Genomic DNA, 17,767 nt, shown 5'->3' with positions numbered 1-17,767 from the left:
TGCGTAATTTAAGTTTCACAAATGAAGTAATAATTAGAAGATTATTATTAGAAGACTAGTGTAGCTACAGCAAACATATGTTTGTTTCTCTTTAAAAATATTTTGTAAAAATGCTCCAATTTACAATTACCGTAATCCCCTAAATATAAGATGCACTTTTTTCCCCAAAAATGAAAGCCAAAAGTATAGGTGTGTCCAGTTAACAGTGACTTCAAGTTTAGAATTATTCTTTTTAATTCAACACCAAATGAGGAAGATTGATCTGTCAGCCACATAAGCCGAAATTTGTTTAAATTTTTTTACTGGTCGTTTTCTTATATCAATAATTACCATAAAGGGACGAGCTATGTCAGTTGGCTATGAGCATCTTGTGCCTGTTGCAGCTAACAGCAACTCGTGTGAGCTGAGGTTGTTACGGCATCATTTCCAACAAAAGAAGCAGGCAGATCGAACCAACGTCCGAGTCCATCTTTGACTATTACTAAAACCGAGAGGATCATATAAAAGGTATGATGTCTTCAGCTGATTAAATTAAGAGTGCACCGGTTGGAGAAAACAAAAAGGTATTTATTCCATTTGAGTTTATTAATTGCAGTCTTTTGGCGTATACACACGATCATAAACTTCAGAAACACAGATGCTGTGGAACTTCTAGTAGTTATGGTAAAAGGAACTCAAAACGCGTAGGGAGAAAAAGGAAACATAACAAGTTTGAGCACGTTCAAAATTACACTGGCGAGACATTCACTGACCACTCACAATGTGGGAAATCTGAAAAATACTTAACTTGATGCACAACAAATATATAACTTACGGATATGAACACAAAAAAATACGAAGTGTCTACAAAAAAAATTGATTTATTCTGTTTTGCTATAAATTTGACATTGTTGCCAAAGTGTTGGTGTGTACTGTAAACAGTAACAAAAAATAACAGAATTTGACCCCAAAATTAGGCTGCATCTTATATGTGGAGAATTACGGTATATCAAAATTTATTACTTTGAAATCTTGAGTTCACACATTTTTTTAACAGTGTCTTTTCATTAGATAGGGTTCTAAGTCACAATGCTGAAATTTAAAGCTAGCTATTCTGCAGTATTTTCACATACAAAAAAGGTGTACACTTCACAGGCACTTGTCAGACTACTCATTTCAGTCCAAACTCACAAAAGTCATCCATCATCGGAACAATCCAGATTTTGCAAGTTTTCAAACATTCCTCTCAAATTTGCCAATCCCACGACAACGAGGATCAGCAGCTATTGACGTTGGCTAACGCTTTTCTTAGCACAAATGCAGGAAAAGGAAATGTATGCACTTCCTAATGGGAGTAATTTCTAAAATGGCCTATAAGGTTGATTTAGGAGCAGCAGAGAGACAGTATCAGCCAGAGTTTCAGGAAGTAGGATGCTTCATCAGGAATCTGCTGTGTGGGCTGGCGAGGAATAGGAACTACGAGTAGAAATGCTGGAGCAGCTAATCCCGTTATGTTTGATTGATTCCATTCGGGGGTTTACACGGGCTGGTGTTACGTTGAGGTTAGCAGGTGGACAATAAAACAGAAGACAAGTGGGTTGCGTAACTGAACCCTACTTGCTTACAGCATCTGAGAGCTTTCATTCAATTAAAACTCTCACTCTGTCTCGGCCCATCCCGTTGATCTCCTCTTCCCTCCTTTCTAATTAGTTAAAGGGAATCCAGATGAATGCTCCTCCGGGAACATCATTGGTCACCCGCACGCATACACACACAGAAGGTGGGCGGTACCTCATGTCACGCATGATGGAGGAATTGCTAGATGTACTTTTTTTCCCACTGAGTCAAACCGTGACAGCATAATGGTCAGATGATCAAGTCAAATAAGCTCATCTGAGGTCATAAACCTATCTGGGCATTTTTTGTAATTCAATGTAGGCCTCATAAAAAAAGCACATACACACACAAATTTGACAGGTTTTGCTGATTTGCTCCAGAGAGACAGACAAAACTCTACCCCACGCCAACTAAAAGTGCGTTCCACCAAATAGGATTTGAATAATGCGAGCTGGCACTCCTCCAGACGTGATGTTCGCAATGCGTAGAGGAGCTGGAAACAAGCCCGACTCGGTGACCCAAAAGGAGATTCAGAACGCTCCGGCAGCCAACGTAAAAGCCTTTTAATCGAACCTTTTAGTAACTCTACGATGCATTCATGTTTACGCTTTGACAAATGACCACTTGTTAAGGAAACTGTAGAATATTAGGAAAGGTGATGTAGAAGCCACAGTATCCGGTACACCAGCAATACAATAACTTGAAAAGCAAAAAAAAAAAAAAAAAAAAAAAAGTACCATATTTTCCACACTATAAGGCGCACCTAAAAGCCTTAATTTTTAAAAAAAAGCTGATGGTGCGCCTTATAATCGGGTGCGCCTTATATATGGATCAATATTGAGATTGGGATTCGTAGACGGGGAATGAAGTGATAAAGTAAGCTTTTTACCTGTTTCTTTTGTGTGTTTACAGTTGTACAACATTGCTCACATTGACAGAGTTATTATGCTATTGAGAGTTTAGACTTATTATTTGAGTTATTATTGTTATTACTTTTGAGAATTACTATATTGTGATTGAAAAAGTTTTAAAATATATCATGAATTGAGGGCGCGCCTTATAATCCAGTGCACCTTATAGTGCGGAAAATACGGTAACCTTTGCAAATTAAATTAAGGTACACTGAAGAGTCACACCTGCGTATAGAAGCCAACACCACGACAAGCGATTGGCTAAGAACATGGAGACCTCATTTGCTGACAACACTAGGCAAAACCAATTAGAGAATAGAAATTCAGATGTCAAAATTAAACAAAAAACATTCAAAATACAGTGTAAAACAAAGAAACATAAAATATCAAATCGACAATCTAAACTGGACTGTTGCGGTTCGTTTTAGCTTGATCTGCACATTCTAGAACATAAACATGTTGCATTTCATAATCATATTTACAGCATGACATGCTTCATGGATGTTTTACACTTTGCTCACAATAGTACACCCGTTTCTGTACATTGACTAAAAAACATGCCTGATGATTTTGATGTGAATTACTTTTCTCCCTTTCAGCTAAACAGCAAGCAACAATCAAATGACAGGATTTTAAAAAAGGTTTCAGCATTTAGCTCTTCAAGAATTCCAGCGGTGCATAATCATCCTGGTTGTCATTCCCGAGGATAGATTTGAGGAAAGGTACAACCCTGAAGACATTGATGTGGAAATCTCGGGAGTTGTCGTCTGAGTCCACGACACCACCGCCCTTGCACAAATTTTTGCTTCCCCAGCTGACTATTCCAATCTGGACAAAAAAACAAATTTGTCATATTTAAAAAAATGCAACACTTTACTAGCTTTGTCTTTATATTCATATACTGGATAACAGAGGTCCCCAACCGAAGGTCCGCGGCCCGTTACCGGCCCGTAGATAGACTGGTACCGGGCCACATTGGCCGCACCCGAAATAATGATGTTTTGGAACTGATTTAGTTTAACAGTTTGATAATTTGTGCTTTGTTTAGCTTGCTTTTTTTTACGCCCCCTCTGGCCGTTGTTGGTATTACATTTTGTAGTGAGAAGGATGGTGTGGTTTTGAGAGCATTCAGTTGGTGATGCACACATTGTTTTGGTCTCTGTGATACCTGGCCCACGACTGTCTGTAAGTTATACTTTCTTTGTAAGAATGTTGATGTATGATAATATGGTCAAAATTAGTTTGTTTGTTGATCCAACAACTTGTGACTGTGGATAACATGCTAGCTAAAATGAGCTCTTATCATCATCATGCTATATAGTGCTGCACTGAATGTGTTTAGCTCATTCGAATTTTCATTTGTGCCAGGTATTTCCCTTGAATTTAAAAACTTTTTTAAATTTAATTTTATGATTGATTGAATGTAATTTAAAAATCTCAAGCGTTGATCGGTCCGTGGTGATAAAAAGGTTGGAGACCACCAGAGGGTTTTGAAAACAAGAAATAAGAGACATGTGGGCGCGCGCCGTCCTGATCTCGTGAGCGAGACTGATTTAACACCAGCAGTATGAAACTGTAGAATAACATATTTTTCAAGAGGTCTTATTTATCATCACCAACCAGCTTTGCCTGGCGGAAACGCAGCTGGGCCAGAAACACAAGCGTTAAAGAAATTCACCACACTCTCAAAAATATACAAAACCTTTTTTTTGCCAAATTGGTACCCACACTAAACTGGGCCCTGCGTATCAAATTGCCTACTTGGTACATTTTTGCGGAAACGAAATGACAGCTGAAATTACCTGTACTGTGCGATGCTCGTAATTTTTGAAGACAGCTCCCCCGGAGTCACCTGCCCCAAATGACACTCATTAGTAGAAAACAGATGTTCCAAATGCTTCATACAATGAAAAAGTAGACCTACCTGTACACGCTATATGATCTCTAAAGGGAGTCCGACCACCAGTGCACAGGAAATTTCCCGTCACGGGAACCTCTGCTTTAGTTGCTGTGATGCCTGGTGCCTCCAGTGCATGTTTAATGCATTCATCCCTCTGTGGTACACAACACAGGTCAAATCCGCTCAAGGAAACTTTTACGAGAACAAGTAGCTCAATGTGTCAGTCACCTTATCGGCAAGTTTAGCGTGGACGTGTTTTTCATCCACCCATTTGGCCCTGCTGCGGGTCAGGAAGGTAAGTTTTTCCATATTCTTTAACAGTTTTACTTCTGTAGTGAGAGACCAGAAGAATAAAGTCAATTTCCAATTATCCCTTTCAAGGTAAAGATATGTAAGAAGTAGAGGATAAATATAGCTGGCATATTTCATTGATACAGTCATGGCAAAATATATCCATTTGTTTTTCTGGTAAAGAACTTGGGTAAAACTTCACATCCAAGTAGCTTTTCATCAAATAAAATATCACTGGCATTGAGCGGAAGGAATCTTTGTATCTCCAAAGTCATTACTTTTCCGGAAACCCCAAAAATGTTGCGAATATGTTCAACCATTAGAATCGCAACGTGAACATTATCAAGCAATTTTAAACACTTTCATTTGGTCAAATATTTAATAAATCTATCTAGATAGATAGATAGATAGATAGATAGATAGATAGATAGATAGATAGATAGATAGATAGATAGATAGATAGATAGATATAGATATAGATATAGATATAGATATAGATACTGTATATATTATAAATATGTGCGTGTGTGTGTCTGTGAAATTCATTAAAATGTGCCTTACAAGACATAGAAGTTTTGACACCAGTGATAGGTAAAATACATTATAAGTTATACAGGAAGTTGATGTGAAGTATGCAATTACTTTTTAAGAAAGAGTTCTTTTGGCCTTTGGTCACCCAGGCATGATCATTACATTGCTCAATGATCCAGACAGTTTGACAGTGCAAATTAAAAATTGAGCAATATTCATTTCATTGCTTAATTATATTCATTTTTACAGTGTTCTTTTTCAAGGCACTTCTACTGAGTGACCAGCAGACCAGAAACTTGGAATGTACATTTTAAACAATTTGCTTTGCGTGCAAATGCTACTGAATTGCCTTTTGTTGTTATTAGTTTAGTTACTTATTAATAGCTAAATTACCTTGTTCCGCACAAGTGGATTCCCCAACAAGTTTTAGAGCATCACTGGTCTCCTGGGTGCAGGGTATGCAAATGGGTCTAAACAAGGAAAGAACACAATGATGTGAGCAGAGATTCTCAAACAGTTTATTCATGTCTATGAAATTATGTTTTACCTGACCAGAGTGGAGATTTTCACGAATTCTTTAAGTTGGATCAGAGCCACGTCGTAGTCGTAAAACTCCTTCACGCCCTCATTCACTTTTGCGCTGATGTTGAACTTTGGGTGTAGGAAGAAATTCTTAATTCTTTTTGCTGTCAAGAAAGAATGAATAGCAGCTGAGTTATCAGGGACAGTGAACCTCACAAAATGCAAAATGCATGGAGGGTCAATCAGGGTCGTCGTACTTCTGCCCTGTCCGTCGTCGATGTCCACCGTGACGTGTTTGGGCAGATCTTCAAACGTGAAGCAGTGGGCGGCGGTCAAGATGAACATGGGCGTCACCAGAGAGCCCATACACTTCATAACTCTACCTTCATTCTTCAATTTCAATTACACACAAATTGGATTTAGTCCACCAAGGCACAATGGAATGGAATGGAATGGAAAGAAAAAAAAATTGGAATGGTCTTCATTTTTCACCTGGACAACAATCAGCGCGGCCCATGGATAATTTTCCCTTTTTTCAGTGGTGTCATAATCCTTGTGAAGACCACACAATCCTTTAACTTCATCTTCATCTGAAAGGGAATTAAAGTCACAATTTAAATTCAAAGCAGTGGGGAAAAATGTTCAAAATTTGATAACATGATTTGTAGCAACCGAAGATGTCACCGTGCTCATTGCTGTAAAATAATCCAGTTTCAATGTAATACAGTGGTACCTCTACTTATGAAATTAATTAGTTCCGGAAGTTCATTAAGTAGAGCCAATTTTCACATGCAAATAGCCTAATCTGTCCCAAGCCCTCCAAAATGTTCCTAAACCCTTTAAATAAATAATATTGATGAATTATGCATGTGCATCAAAAGCAAATACATATTAGAATTACATTAGTGCACAATAATCATGAAATTCAAAATATATTATGTAAAGAATAATTAAAAAAAGGAAGACCTAAACCCTTTGAATTAATCATGTTAATTATTTGCCTTGAGATAGCGCTAGTGTGTTGGTGACGAGTGCAGACCTTTATCTGTCGTTTTATTTGTATGTTTTTTTGTTTTTTTTACATTTTCACTGATCTAGGCATCAATCAAAAGTCCACTGAAGCAATAATATTTACTTTTGATTATTTTGAGCATATAAATTTCCTGAAGTTTAGTTTATGGTCATGCAAAGTGCTTCCTGTGTGATGTCATTCACCCCACTAGTGAGTGGGCTAATGACGCTAACATCAGATGTAAGAGCCTAAAGAGGTCTGCTGCATATGTGTTTTTATTTGAGTATGTACAACGATAGCCATAGATAATGTCAATTTTATGTTTTTAGTTCTACGGTGAGAAATGTTGGTGGAAAGGGTGGATGAAGCATGAAAAGGTGAAAAGTGCAAGATGACAGTAAACATCGGTGCAAAGAACTAGTGTCTCTTGTCTTGTGGACAACCATCAAAAACTGTAACAAATACGGTTGACATAACGGGTTGTGATTACATTACAGTCTTGTTCAAGCGAGCGCAGGTGTCTCGTGACTCATTATTATCCGCTAACAATGTTACATTCCATATCCTTAATTTTCTTTCCTAACCAGAGACAATATTTTCCCGAAATCGTGTTTCATAACCCGACTTTTTTTGTAACAAGAGGTATTCGTAAGTAGAGTTACCACTGTATTGTTTTGTGATTGCCAATAGAAAATCATTATGCTATTCGTGGGAGAAGACAATCTTTGACATCAAAATCTGAGCACATTAAAGTGGATTTATTTAAGTTTCTAATATATTTGGTACACACGGGAGCCCCTTTTTGAGCGGGGAACCATATTTGGTAACTGTTAGATTAAAGCCCATATTCAGGCCATATGCCTCAATACGAAACTTGACACAAGCTTTCAATATTGTTGTATTATTAATTTGCTAATTACAAAGTAAAGTATGCTTAATATGCGCATTAGGAGCTCACGGCCTATATTTGCTATTGATTTGTCTTATTAGGTTACGCAAAGTCTGCATTGTGTAATGTTTAAATGGCAATGAAATCAAATCAATGGTGTAAAATGTGAAAATGATACTTGAGTTTCTTTCCTCAATGTCGTAAAAAGGAATACTGGAAACACATGCAGGAATGCGGAGCCTGCTAGTAAGTACATCACGACACACGAGAAGGCCGTTTTGTCATCGTGTTATCATCTTGCGTATATAATAACTCCTCTGAATCAGATTAATGTTGGAAACCAACACCTTGGCATTCTTTGCTGAGACGAGCACACATGGGAGCATAATACATAAATAATCAATTTGAAATTCACCGATAATTTCATCAAATGTCTTCTGCAATTTTTTGATGTCATTCATCCTGAAGTAATGGTTGCCGCCCGTCCCCACGACAAGAGGCTCCAAGTCGTCGTCAAAGATCTGCGCCCCGATGGCGAAAATGTAAATGTCTGAAAGGAAGAGGTCAAATGAAGAGCGGCTTATTTATTTGCGCAGGACTCAAGGCCATTTGAGCTCACGCCAACTCACCCAAGTAGTCAGCTCTCAATGGCTCTTTCTGCTTGTAATTGGGGTCCATGTAGACTAGGTTCTTTATTTTTTCCACTGTTGTCTCAGGTGAACCACCCATGTTGTAGGCACCTGTGTGGGATTCAGAAAATAGTGTTGTTTTTATTCTAATAATTTAGGTAACAATAAACAAAGAATAAAATGTAGATGTGATTGACTCATAAGTAAATGGTAAATATCCCCCATTCATTAAAACAGCAGCAAATACAGTGTTCCCTCACTATAATGCGGTTCAACTTTTACTGCTCGCAGATCTTTTTTCATACCTTTTGTTTAACAGCAATTAACGGGCATTACGTTCGGCCTCCCGATCATCAAGCCGCTTTCTTGTTCTGCGTCTGGATTGGCTAAGGGACTGTAGGCCATTGTCAATGAATTTTTTTCCTGTGCACCAGTTCAAAGTGGCACACTTAGGCGAACAGTGAAATACAAGGTGTGAATCGTTCAATCTCGTTGATTGATCCATAAAATTCAATTCATTAATTGTAACATTGGATATCCAAAAATGAAAATTGAGTGTTTTGAATATTTTACTTCTACACTTATTTGCCCTCAAAAGTATACAATAATCGCTCATTATTCAGGGTTAATGGAGACACCGCCATAAGTGAAAAATGACAAAATATCGCCCGCCATCCCAAGCGAATTTTTATGTGTGTTTATTGTGTATGTGGGTACCTATATTTTTTACATATGTAATGTACTTATGCGTACTTTACATATTTAAAACAAATATTACTGCAGTACACATATTTCTGTAATCTTAAACTATTAAACCCTATACAATAACTGTACTGTTATCCCTTCCCATCCCTTTGGCTGTAGTCTCACAAAGAGCCGCAGTTATCTAGCGTCTAATTATAGTGAAGCCTGTAACCGACCAAAGATGATAACAATCAGAGTTTACACTTGAAATTACAATTTGTTGCAAAAGAAATCTAGGTAAGAAATTTGCAACGCATTGCTGCTCTTTCCTGCTCTTCCATCGTGTCTACCTAACAGTGTGTTTGAGTTTCATGAGGGAGACGGACACTCCTAGATTATAACTCCTGCCCTCATTGACCGATGGTCACGCAGGAGCCATTCACGTGTCTTGTAGGAGTGCCCATCTCCCTCATGAAACATTTTATCAAGGGCCACATTGAAGTTAATAGTTTGGTTGGAGAGTTATTATGACTGTGGGAAAAAAAACGATATACATATAAATAAATAAATAAATAAAAAGAATGATTGTCACACGTTTGCACATTTTGAAATCAAAAACTGCTAAAAACTTTTCAAAAGGGTTATTGGTAACAAAAAATTACTTGTTGTTTCCTCCCAAATTAGCAAAAGTTTAAAACAACTTACAAATGTGATATTTTAGCCAGAAACTTGAGATCATAATTAGCATTTCTCAGGCCGCATAAAATTATGTGCTGTGCTGGATCTGGCCCCCGGGCCTTGAGTTTGACACCTGTGCAGTATAAAACTGTAAAAATGTAATAAAGGTAATAAGGGTTTATTATGAATAAATTCTATTATAATAAATAAAAATCTGTACTAAACAAAAAACATATTTAAAATAAAAATCAACCTCTACTTCACAATGTAACACCTGCGATAAATGAGGGAACACTGTAATTCAGTGATGAGTAGAATTACCGTCTGTAAAAAGAATGATGACGTGACGATGCTCCTTAAAGCCCTCTTCCCCTGCCCGCTGCTTTATAAGCGCCATTCGCTCCAAAAACGTCATGAAGACCAAGTTCAGATCAGTTCCAGCTGTGTTTTGATCTTTGAGTGAAGAACAACATAGTGTGAAGAAGCTCAAAACTAAACAATAGAATAAATCAGCATTTCCAGATATAAACGTGTCATGTTGGCCACTCACTGTCTATTTTAAAGTTTTCCATTTGCGTCCTCAAGACGCTCAGTTGAACTTTGCCGTCCAAAAAATCCAGAATGTTGACGACTTCGAATATATCCGAGGAAAAAAATACAACCTCATAGTTTGGAGAGATAGGAAAAGATGAAATCTGTTGGGAGGGAGCACCAAATAAATGTAATAATGATCAGACAAGTGCATGCAAATTGCTGAAAAAAGGTTCCTCGCCCTCACTTAATTGCTTACATCTTGCTTTGTAAATGAGCCTTTTATCAGCAAACATAATATCCTCACAGCTGCACTAAAAATGTTTTCAAAGGACTCAGGCCAAGAAGCATGAGTCAGGATTATGATGCCTCCACTAATTCATTATGAAATGCACTTGTAACGGGACGCTACCCAACAGCTAAATGGAATGAGACAGTGAGCCCAAATGTGCTCCAGGTGTGTCAGGTGCTTAACTGCTTCACACCAAAAAGAACGCACATTATTCCCGTGCACACATTTACATTGCTTTTGCGGGGTATGAATCTTTTTTTAAATTCATCTGACGGGGTTCATTTTTCTAATCGCTGCCAACTGTTGTCCACTTGCTCTGCCCTTAGTTAAGCAACCAATCATGGCTCACCTGTTTTCCGAGGTTGATCATGCAAGCCGATACGTAGTCAAATGTGTATTCTCATTTTTTTAGAATGTTGACTAATTGATTAAATGTGCCACCTACTAAATCACTGTGGTATTTTTGTAAGTCAGCATGTTTGTGGCCAGCGCCCATCAGCAGAAGCTCCCTATCTAAACAACAATCAGCAAAGCAGCCACAATGTAACTTTGCATCTCTCAAAGCGGCAGCCATTTGCTGACTCTTCAAGTTCAGCATAATAAAAGAGACGCCATTTGCAGTCGTCATAGAAATAGGACTTCAACATATTCTTTTATTATGCTTGTTAAAACCTGATTTTGCAATGTTTTATTTAACCCTTGTGCAGCATCTTGACCATTTTCTTGTAAATCAGCGGTCCCCAACTTCTTTACCACCATGGTAAAGAACCACGGGTCAACGCAGGACAATTTTATCATGGTCCGAGGGAATTATTATATTAACTCTTTCAGTGCCAAGTGTTATTGGAAAAGGAAACCTCTAGAGGGCCAGCCCAACACCGGTTAATCCACGGACCGGTACCGGGTCGCGGACTGGTGGTTGGGGACCCCTGTTCTGTATCATTCTCATAGGATTTTTGCCAAAAAATTACACTCTTCTGGCAGTGTGATCACTTAGTGGTTGTGCTTTGTTGAACTTTGACATGTTGTTACCATCTGGGTGAAATTTCAGCTCTCTTGTGTCTTCTTTCAATACTTTCCCTTTGTTGTGAAATGCCTTTGATTCAAAGACCGAAGGCCTTAATACCGCACAAAGGTTGAAATGATCAAGGAAAAAAACTTTTTTTTTTTTGCAGTTACCTTGGTGATGAGTTTACTGACAGTATCCTTGGCGTCATTGAAGTATTTTTCCTCGATGCTCTCAGAAATATCCACACCAATGTAAATGTTAAGTGTTCCTGTTTTTGAAATCCGAATTTTTCTGCCCTCCTGTGTGTCGTCTGAGCGGATGAAAATTTTATATTAAACACTAGTGTGGTCTCAAAATTTTGTTGCAGCACAAATGAAATTGTAACCATCCGCTGGGCACAATTATGATGTATTACTGATGCAATACTGCGGCTCTACATTTTAATGTAATAAATACAACAATGGGCATCATTAAGTATTACTCACCTGTGGGATCCAAAGTGGTGAGGCTACCTTTAATTGCGCTCCCAAAGGCCTCTGCAACTTCCAGCGGAGTATCAAATGTGTAATCGTCTGATGAGGTAAATTACATTTTTTAAGACCAATCCTTCGCACAGTGCTTTTGATCATCTGATAATGTTGAAAATGTAGAAAATAAACAGATACAGTTTGTGTCACAATGGGAGCTTTTCCCATGATGTTACACACTCAGGATGGGGATCTCTCTGTTATTCTCAACTATTCATAAATCATGTACAGTAGTAAATACAATATAACGACAGCAAAATAAAGGTTTAAAAATCAATCATCACTGGCGGACTTTGTCACTGTTAAGTTAAATGAAGTACATTGCCTAATACATACCCTTGTGGAGTATTTTGAACATTTTTGGGTCGTTTTATTTCATATCGTTCTCACTATATTTTAGTCATGGGACGGCGCACTCCTGGTTGTGCGATAACAAAGTGGTTGTGCCATGTAGAACTTTGACATGTTGTCACCATCTCAGTGAAATTTCAGCTTCCTAGTGTCTTCTTTCAATGTTTTTCCTTTGATGTGAAATGCCACTGATGTTAAGATCAAAGGATTGGACAAAGTACTGTGTAATGGTACATGTTGTCCGTTTTAAAAAGATTATACAATTTTAAAATGGAAAAAAAAGGGAAAAAAAAACATGTCAATGTACTGAATTTAGTATTTGTTTGAGGCCTTCAATAAATCCGAAGTAAATAAAGGTATTTGTGTCAGTTTGTGTCTTACAGTAGCAAGCTGGCTCCGTGCCAGTCCACTGGCCGTTCTCCAAGCACACCCGCTCTTTAGAGCCAACCAGAAACAGATTGCCATTGCAACTGTATTTCACTTTGTCGTCCAGTCCGAATGAATTTCCGGTTCTCAAGGCGCCGGCTGGGATTCCGGGATCGGCACAATCGCTTCCTGCTGTGTGTCGTAAGTTAAAATCAAGTCAAAATACAGAACAGTAAACTTGTTACAATAGAACCGCCAAAGTTGAATGTCATCTGTTCTATGACACTGTTTGATTTTTTTTTGGGGCCAATTTTGATATAGTTTTCAGCCATAAAAAATAAACAGAATTTGCCGTCACGAAAAAATTATTGGCTGTTTGTTACAGTTAGCTGTCAGACACGTATAATGATACATTGAAAACTTATATTAAAAAATCTAGTGACTACTCATGTCACATAGTATAAAATATGCGAAGTTAGTTATGGTAACAATTTGCATATACAAACATTAAAGGGGTCGTCATCTCAAAAAATGACTGTACCATGCTACATTATGTTCTATGTGCCCCCACTCTTTTTATTTTGCTTTCTGTTATCATACGCAGAAAATAAATAGTGTTCTGGTATATTTGCAGTACTCTTGGTATACTGTGATGGAGGTTCCATTTGATTTTACAGGTGAAAGTATGATGGTACTACTAGCCCTGCATATCACTATAGCCTGTTTAATTTGCGTTCTTGCATAATGACACCCCTTAATTTTTTATGTTTTAGTTTTTTTGTCATACCATGCATGCAGCTGTTATGTGTGTATTTTCTGTTTTTTTTTTTATATGGCTTTGTTGAAATTTTACTCCACATGTTTTTTTTTTCAGCATCCCATGCCATAACTGTGGATGTGGTGGTACAAAGCAAATCGAGAATATGGAGATTGAAGGGTACAAGTAAATTAAAAGGAGGATATACAGGAGAAAGACTAAGGGACAACACATTAGCAAATAAGAATTATTGAATCTTTGCCCTTTACGGTTTTAGATTTTCCCATTTTACTGCAGAAGGGATTCAGATGGCTATTGGCTCTTTGGAGCCCATTTACTCCATCTTCAGAAAGAGGACATTTGATGAGATTACCATGGTAAGAGACATGGATAGATTTTTACAAACCCATTAACTTGGGCAAATTGTCTTTGTGCATTTACGTGTCCAAAGCATAATGTATCCCATTCTGAATGGGATCCAGCGACGACGTATTTTTTTTTCCAAATTTTAGAGGTGAATCACAATTAGGATCTGATGAAAGACTCACTAGTCGTCATACAGACATACAGAGATTGCAGACTTGTTGACGCATCTAAAAATGTGCATTTTATCTCATTTGTACAATATGTAAGAGACACGTATGTGCAAGCTACAAAATATGCTTATTAAATTTAAATAAATAAATAAATAAATAAAATAAATAAAATAAATAAAATAAATAAATATGCTTATTATTTTGTTATACCACCCATTTTAGAAAAAGATAAAGATGATAATGATGTTGAAGACAAGCTAATTCATAATTCAAGCTGTACTCTGCTTGCTCTTTTTTTCTTTGATTGTTCTTAAATTTTAAAATAATAAATCAAGAAATTTTCCAAAAGAATACCATTCTTGTGACCCTGAGCAATCGTGAATAAACTCACTTTGTCCTGGCCCTGACGTGCACCCAATTCTTGGAAGTTGTTAGGGATGAATCATTCCGCAATGAAGCACATTTTCATTGGCTGTGTGTGTGTGCGTGTGTGTTTGTGTGTGTGTCTGTGTGTGTGCATGCGTGTATAGATAGATAGATAGATAGATAGATAGATAGATAGATAGATAGATAGATAGATAGATAGATAGATAGATAGATAGATAGGTAGGTAGATAGATAGATAGATAGATAGATAGATAGATAGATAGATAGATAGATAGATAGATAGATAGATAGATAGATAGATAGATAGATAGATAGATAGATAGATAGATAGATAGATAGATAGATAGATAGATAGATAGATAGATAGATAGATAGATAGATAGATAGATAGATAGATAGATAGATAGATAGATAGATAGATAGATAGATAGATAGTGTAGAGCAGGATCAGCATCCTTTTTGAGATAAGAAAGGCTACCAGTTTGATACACACTTCTTAAATGATGAATATGCTTGAAGTATCTCTCATAGTGTTATTGTTATTAGTTAGTTAAAAGTTTTATCCTTTTACGTGAAGACACTGATCATGTGAATAATTTCTCACAATAATAAGAAACGGCTGTTATAAATATGTAAATCAAGTGTAATATGCAAGCATAAATGAAATGTATAATTGTAAAATTCCCAGAAACTCACAATTTTCTAACACTTGTAGCCTATTTGCTGAACAGGGAAGACGCAGTACAGTATGTAAAAATACAGTACATCTCGCTATTGCTTTTTTTTTTTTTTTTAATGTAATTATGTGTCGTGAAGTAGGGGAATTGGACACTCCCACTGTGTTAGTGCGAATGGTTGTTTGTCTCTGTGTGCCCTGCAAATGGCTGGCAACCAGTTCAGGTTGTACTCGACCTACTGCCAGAAAACAGCTGGGATAGGCACCAGCACGCCAGCGACCCCACAGTATAGTGAGGATAACCGGCTATAGAAAATGGATAGCTGGATAGATGCCGTGAATTGGGAAAAAAATATTTCCTAACTACAGCGAAACATACGGGTTCTCTTATAACTTGCGGGCAATGCAATGTCGTCTTCAAGACTGCACTGAGGACGAGAAAAGAGAGGAGCGTGCAATGGTCTTTAGACCAGACAAACAATGGCGGATACTGCAGCAATGACTGCCCTCTTTTTTTTTTGGAGCAAAATAAACGGGTTTTTGACATGATTTTGGAGTGGATATCTGAATTTAAAAAAAAGAAGTACTGTATGCACAAACCACTTAACGGTTGTATCCGAAAAACGTGTTTGTGTTATGTGTCGTTCGGGGTCTCCCCCATGTGGTCGTGTTTTGTATTGCAGGGCTGCATTGTCACGGTTAGCGGAGCGGAGCTTTGGGCTGCGCACCTGCAAACTCTGCGATTCAACCCTCACCTTCCGTGTGAGTATCAGCCCTTTTTGTTGCTTTACCTCTGTTCTTCGTTTTTTTTTTTTTTTCCGAGATTCAAGGTTTTTAGATACAAGGTTTTCCGCTGTGTCCTCGTTCGATTGAGATTATTTCTTCGGCAGTTTTCGTTACTCCGTTGTGGCGTTTTAAGTTGATAGCCTACTTTGAATAGTTCTTATTCTGCCATGTTTTTTTTCTTGATTGTAAACTTTGTTTTCTCTCATGTCTATTCGTGCTCCATTTGTTATTAAACTTATCTTCAACATTCACTCCTTTTTCAGTTTGTCTGGGTCTAGTTATTTATTGATTTTTTTTGCCGGCCATTATAGTTTGTAGAGCAACCTTGTAAAAATACAATACAAATGCTTCATGCAGATCAAGCCTAGACATTAAAAATAACGAATTAATAATTACGTTTCAGGCTTTTATAGGGTTCAAATGGTCATTAAGAATACAAGCGGTTTATTTGTAAACTTTCAGGTCAATTCCAGGAAAGGTTTGGGAAAATAGGTGTTAATTCACAACCAGTCTATTTGAGACACTCCTCAAGCACAGCACAAAAGCATTAGAAAATAAATTTAAATAACCAATTCCCCAATCAGTGACCAAAAAGTGGTAGAAAGTTGAGGTACAGCATATACACATTTACTGAAATTCTAATTATATGTTTTAAAGGGACAATGTGTAAGATTGAGACCGTTTTTCATTACAGACAGCAGGAGATGCTGCAGGTGCATGGCAGCCTTCGGAGAAGAGAATACATTAAATGATTTTAAATTTCATAAACTTACAAATGAATGTGTTTTTAATGACCAACAGTGTGTTTTAAATATAATCATAGGTATAGTTATCATTAAATGATATTACATGAGGGGTGGCTCTTCTCCAGAGGCGGCTATGTTATCGCTAAGGACAATGGGAAATGTAGCCCCTGCGGCACCTCCTGCTGGCCGTAATGAAAAACAGTCTGAATCTTACACACTGTCCCTTTAAGAACAGATTTATTGGCAAGTTTTGGAATTTATAATCATTTCATGTATTCATTTTTAATGAAAAACAGTCTAAATCTTACATTTTGTCCCTTTAAATCAAACACTTAAGATTAAATATATTGAGCTAAAACAAAAGTTAAATACAACTGAATTCAGTGAGAGAATTATTGATGTACCACTGGAGGGTGCACTGACACCTCCATAAATGGGTTTATGATTGTATCACCATAGTTTTTTGGCAGCAAGCTCTTAAATTTTGGTTGAATGTAATGACTTTAGGGGTTCCACTTTAGAAAACATCTCAAAATCCAAAAAGTAGACTCACAGTCACGGCTGCAGATTGGAGTGGACCCACTCCACTTGCCGTTGGGTAAGCAGATCCGGTTGGCTGAGCCTCGCAACGTGTAGCCGGAGTAACACTCATACGTGGTCTCATTGTCTACAAAGTATTTCTCCTGAGGTGGAAAAACGCTGCCGTGCATCAGCACAAAGGGGTTCGGACACTCAACCACTATGCGTAGAGAAACCGGAATTCAAATTAATTACGTCATGAGGCAAGCGATATTTCATTTTGGTGTCACTCACATCGACATGTCTGAGGTTTCGACCGTAGGGGTTGTTCGTTCCATTTGCCACTGAGCAGACAAACGCGCCTTCTGGAGGGATAAGGATAGTAACCCTCAGGACAATGGTAGACCAGCATGCTGCTTGTATTTAGTCCTTTTGTCAGTGTGTAATAACCTCCCTCCATCTCCATATTGTCCTTGGTACAATCACACCACACTTCTCCAGCTGAAATGAAAAACGGAGTTAATAGTCATCGTAAACCTGAGCGTACACTAAGAAATTGAAATACATACTCCCATTGTATGTCGTGTGATATGTAATGTTAGCATTTTAAAATGATGACATCTCTATCTCTATAAAACGTC

General features: G+C 37.5%; 2 protein-coding genes across 2 annotated transcripts in view; one reads left to right on the top strand and one right to left on the bottom strand.

Annotated features, from left to right (window-relative positions):
• Positions 1 to 2,144: 2,144 nt before the first annotated feature.
• The window catches only part of cfb (complement factor B), a 15,724-nt gene continuing 101 nt past the window's right edge, over positions 2,145 to 17,767 (bottom strand). The window contains exons 2-18 of the mRNA XM_088440802.1: positions 17,421 to 17,627; positions 17,161 to 17,346; positions 12,735 to 12,911; positions 11,961 to 12,047; positions 11,646 to 11,785; positions 10,194 to 10,338; positions 9,965 to 10,096; positions 8,282 to 8,392; positions 8,068 to 8,202; positions 6,244 to 6,341; positions 6,009 to 6,141; positions 5,777 to 5,915; positions 5,623 to 5,699; positions 4,636 to 4,736; positions 4,432 to 4,561; positions 4,310 to 4,359; positions 2,145 to 3,335 (exon numbers count right to left, since the gene is read on the bottom strand). Of these exons, the coding sequence (XP_088296928.1) occupies positions 3,159 to 3,335; positions 4,310 to 4,359; positions 4,432 to 4,561; positions 4,636 to 4,736; positions 5,623 to 5,699; positions 5,777 to 5,915; positions 6,009 to 6,141; positions 6,244 to 6,341; positions 8,068 to 8,202; positions 8,282 to 8,392; positions 9,965 to 10,096; positions 10,194 to 10,338; positions 11,646 to 11,785; positions 11,961 to 12,047; positions 12,735 to 12,911; positions 17,161 to 17,346; positions 17,421 to 17,627 (2,225 nt within the window). The 3' untranslated portion in view covers positions 2,145 to 3,158. The remainder of the gene's footprint in view (positions 3,336 to 4,309; positions 4,360 to 4,431; positions 4,562 to 4,635; positions 4,737 to 5,622; positions 5,700 to 5,776; positions 5,916 to 6,008; positions 6,142 to 6,243; positions 6,342 to 8,067; positions 8,203 to 8,281; positions 8,393 to 9,964; positions 10,097 to 10,193; positions 10,339 to 11,645; positions 11,786 to 11,960; positions 12,048 to 12,734; positions 12,912 to 17,160; positions 17,347 to 17,420; positions 17,628 to 17,767) is intronic.
• chek1 (checkpoint kinase 1) overlaps positions 15,778 to 17,767 on the top strand; it is a 10,983-nt gene continuing 8,993 nt past the window's right edge. The window contains exon 1 of the mRNA XM_088440813.1: positions 15,778 to 15,837. The gene's annotated coding sequence lies outside the window, so the exon portion shown is untranslated. The remainder of the gene's footprint in view (positions 15,838 to 17,767) is intronic.

The sequence above is a fragment of the Hippichthys cyanospilos genome, chromosome 18, assembly GCF_059441005.1.
Source record: "Hippichthys cyanospilos isolate Australia breed blue-spotted pipefish chromosome 18, RoL_Hcya_1.0, whole genome shotgun sequence".
NCBI classification, from domain to species: Eukaryota; Metazoa; Chordata; class Actinopteri; order Syngnathiformes; family Syngnathidae; genus Hippichthys; species Hippichthys cyanospilos.
The sequence above is the reverse complement of the archived record's forward strand: the minus strand, read 5'-3'. Positions and strand labels throughout refer to the sequence as shown.